Source organism: Nuphar pumila, chromosome 12, assembly GCF_984573655.1.
Source record: "Nuphar pumila chromosome 12, dmNupPumi1.hap1.1, whole genome shotgun sequence".
In the NCBI taxonomy this organism is placed as follows: domain Eukaryota; kingdom Viridiplantae; phylum Streptophyta; class Magnoliopsida; order Nymphaeales; family Nymphaeaceae; genus Nuphar; species Nuphar pumila.
Window position 1 is genome coordinate 27,619,502 of NC_143260.1, and position 5,776 is coordinate 27,625,277.

General features: G+C 40.1%; 1 protein-coding gene across 1 annotated transcript; it reads left to right on the plus strand.

Moving 5' to 3' along the window:
• The first annotated feature begins 328 nt into the window (after positions 1–328).
• On the plus strand, positions 329–5,297 carry LOC149820415 (GTP-binding nuclear protein Ran1A-like). The gene is made up of 8 exons (XM_089982502.1): positions 329–422; positions 950–1,019; positions 1,141–1,197; positions 1,399–1,516; positions 3,745–3,834; positions 3,912–4,091; positions 4,180–4,257; positions 5,057–5,297. Exons 1-8 carry the CDS (start codon positions 420–422, stop codon positions 5,124–5,126), a joined length of 666 nt encoding a protein of 221 aa, XP_089838628.1. The 5' UTR covers positions 329–419; the 3' UTR covers positions 5,127–5,297.
• Positions 5,298–5,776: the final 479 nt, after the last annotated feature.

Here is a 5,776-nt window from a genome sequence, read left to right on the forward strand (position 1 = left end):
AATATGGTATTGGCCACGTATGATCCGAATCCGAACCGTTTACATCCCTAGATCTACTTCACAAAATTCAGAATCATATCTGACCGCATCCGATCCGGTTGCGCCTTATAATAGATCCAAACCCAACTGCTGACATCGGGTACGGGATCTAATAAGTTTAATGGGTCAGAGTCCGGTTTGTAAGTTGTGTTGTGAGTCTTGTGACCTACTGGGTATCGAGGTTGAGCTTGGGGAGGCCACTGATGAAGATGGACGGCTGAGATAGTCGCGTCAACTTGAAGCGAAGCACGACCGTGGATATAAAAGCCCCCCACATGCTTTCCCCTCTTCCGCATCCGAACGCTCTCTCCCTCCCTCCCTCCCTCTCTCTCGAGTGGTAACGCTCTCTTCGGGAAGACAAACCCTAGGCTGCTGAAGCAATGGTGCTCTCTCTCTCTCTCTCTTTGTTCTGTAATTTTTTGGGTTAAGGATACATGGTTCCAGATCGATCGTCGGATGGTCTCTGTACCTTCTTCTTATTCTTCCTCTTCGTCTTCTTCGTTGTTGTTTATGTCATGGTTTCTCTCTCTCTCTGTGCGGCTTTGGCCTATCTGCGTTCTTTTTTGTTTTCATATTAACTGTAGTCTTAGGGATTTTTTCATTTTGATGTTCAATGCTCTTTTATTTTTACCTTTAGGATTTTGATGCAATCGTATTTTTTAGTTTTTGGTAGTTAAAGTTTCAGTTTTTTTAGAAATCCTGATTTAGGGTAGTGCTTTTCCTGTTTTTCCTCTCCCTCCGATGTGTGCGTCTGGTTTCCTTGTCGTCTGCTTCGGCTGGTGTTTCTCTCTCTCTCTCTCTCTGTATATATATATATATATATATATATATATGCACGCGCACGCACACACACCAGAGTTTGATGGTACTGTTATTTGGTTTTCATTCTCGTTTGGGTCTGGCGTTGCAGGCATTGCCGAATCAGCAACAAGTTGACTACCCAAATTTTAAACTTGTTATTGTTGGTGACGGTGGAACAGGTCTCTCTCTTTTTCATGCTTATTTTGGTTGTTGCTTCTAGGACTGGTGTTGGTGCTTTCTTTATTTTGCTATTTTAGGTTGTAGGTTGAACCATTCCCTTTGTGTTTAATCCTTAACCAGGGAAAACTACCTTTGTGAAGAGGCATCTGACGGGAGAGTTCGAAAAGAAATACGAGCGTAAGTATTTTACTTGTCTTTGCCCTTTTCCACCATTGTGATACAACCGGATATCGCTGTTTGAAATTCACAATTTCACATACCATTCATCAAAATTTGTGCTTGGACCTGTGCTCCAACAACGTAATCGCATTTTTTACCTTGCACGCCTTTTGGTTTTTGATAGACGATGACTGATAAATGCTGTATGCGATTCTGCAGCTACCATCGGTGTGGAGGTTCACCCGTTGGACTTCTTTACAAACTGTGGGAAGATCAGATTTTATTGCTGGGACACTGCTGGTCAAGAGAAATTCGGTGGACTGAGAGATGGATACTAGTAAGTACCGTCAGTTAAATGTGTAAACGATTTCTTGGTTGTGGGGTTTGAGATTAGTGGTGGTTTGTTAAAATTGCTGGACTACATGTTTTTATTTTCTGGTCTCGTATTCTACTCATTAGTAGATGACTTTTTGTTTTGTCTTTTTCAGTTACAGGTGAATTGACTGTTCTTAAGTCTGGTTGTAGTTAGCTTTGCATGATTATTTTGCGTCTGTTTAGTGATAGTGGTTTTGCTGTATTAAACAGTTGAGATTAATTTGCTTGATTTTTGTGCACTGTTAGATGTTTGGAGAATAGGGAACATCACCGGCAAAGTATGTCTTATTTGCACTGATCTAGTAATGATAAAGACTTGTATATTATTTTTACTGATAGCATGATTGACCCAAGATATTGGGTTGAATACTTGAGGTTCAAATAAAACACATAAGAGGCACGCTTTGATAGGATATTTTCTAAGAATGGCTGGAGTGATGACCGCAATGAAGAAAATTATTACTTTTGAAGATTCTATAATTGCATGATGTTTTTCTTTGATCCCTTGCATTGATTTTGTAATGCTGCCCTCGTATGTATGTCAATATGGAATTCTCATCTGTTAACACTATAGTGGTGTTCTCTGATTTATAGTAATCTGTCACGTTAATTCTGTCCCACGGAACACGGACACTTCTAAAAGCCCAACACCCGCTTCCATGCGAGTGCAACACTTGGGTAAGGCGTCTGCACTGGGGTCCATTTATGTCCAAAACAAGACTCGGTCACCCTAACCAAGTCTGATTTTGTCTATAGTACAGACACACATGCCCAGTTAACCCTAACCAATTCACACACTCATAATTGTTTTGCCTCATTCAAGAACTTATCTCCTTTAATTCGTTTATGAGCCAATGGGTTGGACCCATTCTGACCATTTAAGTGGTAGCAGGATTCAGATTCATGCGGGGGTAGTCATCTGTTCAGATATGAAAGTGCTTTTATCCAATTTACGTTTTTTTCTGAAAATGTGTCGGATCAGCTTTTGGTCTGGTCAATCTTCACTTTTTCTATAAAATGATTTGGAGTGTTGCATTTGAGCATGATTTTGTGTACCATATCTCAATGGAAAATATCTGGCCTTTGAGATCACATTGCTACTTCTGGTGCTTGTCCTTATGTCGACAACCTGTTTTTTACAATCCTGATGAAGTGACCCCAGTTAAACTAAAACACCTGATTCAAAACCCTTGGGTGGCCAAGAAGTAGATTCTTCATCTGTTTTATGAGCATGATTATTGTATTTCTGCCAGAAACATGTAAACTTCTAATCATACATTGCATGAGTAGACTCATTGGATGTGCATGACAGATACACTGATTCAGTTTTCTCCTTTGGTTCGACCGCCTACTTCGTATACTTGATAGGACCTGAAAACTTACAGATAGCCTATAGGAAGCCTTTTGGTTTTCTGAGCTGACTATTGTGAGACTTGTTTTGGTGGTCTAGTTGTTTGTGGTTCAACGAACTCGTAATTTGTGGTTTATTTGCTTGGTCTGTTATTGGGTCTGTAGACCTTATTGTGTTCCTGCTTTGAAACAACAAAGGCCATTCCAGTCCAGCTTGCCCTAAGTAGTTTAAACATTAGGTTGGTCGTTTTTCTATCAACCCTAATGAAACCTGCTCATAACTCATAAGTTATTGAAGGCAGGATCCCCTAAGAAAAATATGTTTTCAAAGTCTAATGTGCTAACCGTACTGTTCAAGTTCTACATTATGAATGTTTTGAAAAGCATTTTGTGTGAATTAATCATATCTATTATCTACTGCAACTAGCAAACTATCACTGAATGTTTCAGTTTTCTGGAGAACCGTTTCAATGAAGTTATGATTATTAGTCCAATTATGTTGCGATTATGACTTCCTATGTAGCATGGTTTGGATATGTTTCGTGGCATGGTTGATTGACAATTGCATTTCCTTGATTTTGTGTCAAATATTTTGCTCCGGCTGTTTTTAGGTCATTGAGCTTTTTGTTCATCTTTTATTTTTCCCTGCGGCATAATGTTCACATTTTCAACGGATTGATTTATTGCAGCTGTTAGCACAATTTCACATGATGTATATGTGAAAGTTGAGAGCACTTTGCTGCTAGGGCTTACTTTATTTTGTTCTTGCTAGTTGTCACTTTACTATGTGCATAAATTTCTGGAAGATGTTATGATAATTCCATGTTATGTGTTGTGCAGCATTCATGGACAGTGTGCAATCATTATGTTTGATGTCACTGCACGGCTGACCTATAAGAATGTACCTACCTGGCACAGGGACCTTTGTCGGTATGCCTCGGATAAATGCTTTTGAAGCTTCAGTCTTTTTCCATGCCTATTCTCAACAAATCTTATTGTCCAATCAGGGTCTGTGAAAATATCCCTATTGTTCTCTGCGGAAACAAGGTGGATGTGAAGAACCGACAAGTGAAAGCAAAACAAGTTACTTTTCACAGGAAGAAGAATCTTCAATATTACGAAATTTCTGCCAAGAGCAACTATAATTTTGAAAAGCCTTTCCTTTATCTTGCAAGAAAGCTTGCAGGGTAAGCTCTTATTGCTGTTACTGGTGGTGTTCGTTGTCTTTTGCGTTTTGTATGGAAAACTTTTGCTGATGTATTTTTCCTGACACAGGGATCCCAATCTGCATTTTGTTGAGTCTCCTGCTCTTGCTCCCCCAGAAGTGACAATCGACATGGTGACACAGCAAAAGTATGGCCTCTTTCTTTTCCCACTAGTTGATTTAATTATAGTGGCCAGTTGCGTCAAGCTGAGCATTAGCCTGTTGAGGCATGTCCTACTGTGTTCATGCTTTAGCTGGCCAATTCATGCAAGAATGAACGATTGGTTTTGGAGTTCAGATGTGTTGAATTTTCCTAGCAAGAAATGTAGAAGGGACATAATAAGGTTGGTGGTACTAACCTGATAACGGCCTTGTTATTCTGAGTTGATGACTAGTGGTGGCCGGGCCAAGCTTGGACCTGCTGTTCCCCGGAAGCCTGACAGGCTGTTGGGGGATTTAAAATCAACGCCTAGCCCTATTATTCCTCTGATCAAAGAGAAATAGGGACCGGGAAACTCTACTAGGTGGGGGTCATGGTGGGTTGTTGAAGACGTGATGTAATTTTTGCTCCTTTGCATATCTGAGATTTGAGAACCAGGCTTGCGCTTGCGGCAAAAGCCTATCATGATAATTGGGCTGAAGCTACATGAGCTCAGGCTGCATTTTTGCAGCTGTGCTCGTTAATTACCCTAAATTGAAAAGGTTTTAATATTTTATAGTGAGTTTTCGAGCTGATTGCCTTGTCTTGTGCTTTGGCTGAAAAGCTTAATTCATTGAGCTCAAGCTGCTTGTGGTGGCTCTTCTTGTTAGCCCAGCCGTGTTTAAGTTTTTACTGGCTAATGACTTCATGGCCGTGGTTATGGTGGTTAATTCAAGATGTTACCTGCAAGAATATACAATAATAATAAATTGTTGCATTTGTTGAGCATCGCCATTGTTGATGTACAGGCATGAAGATGAGCTACTGCAGGCGGCTGCACAACCTCTTCCTGATGATGATGACGATGCATTTGAGTGAAGGATTTTTCCGTAGTTTTTTTTTATGGTCAGATTGCCTTCTTTTTTCTTGGCTGTTTCTGCGACACAAAATTATAGACGGGATGTTGATGGTGTATCCAAATGCTTGGTTCAAAAAGACGCGAGACTTGCTTATGCATCGGTTGATATAATTGATTTACTAATTTGTTACTGTCTCGTTGGTTGTGAAGCCTAGTTATTTTTTGCTTCAAACACTTTCTGTGCATGCCTCTGGTTGTTTACTCCCACATTTTAGTTTACACTTGTGGTGCGTGTAATTGCTTGGAATCCCAGATCCTAGGGATCTCTGTTTTGAAGTGGGGGGCGTGGTTAAGATCTGAGTTCCCCCAACTTGATGATCTTCACTTTCGTATTCGGTTGACGGAGACATTGTTCCCCTGTCCAAAGCCAAGTTGGTTGTTTCTTGGTTGTTCACCGGGATGTGCTTGAATGCTTTTCGTTGTTTCGTCATGTAGTTAATCCCTCTTATGGACGAGGACGCTTAGAGCATAAATCTTTTTGTTTTTATCGTGAAAAGAACGTAAAGCCAAATCAATATTTTAAGTGAAAATAATCAGATATTTGCAAGTTTTAACAACTAGATAGGTTGTTGAGATTCATTATAAAAACCGATTGCAGTTGATGGAATCT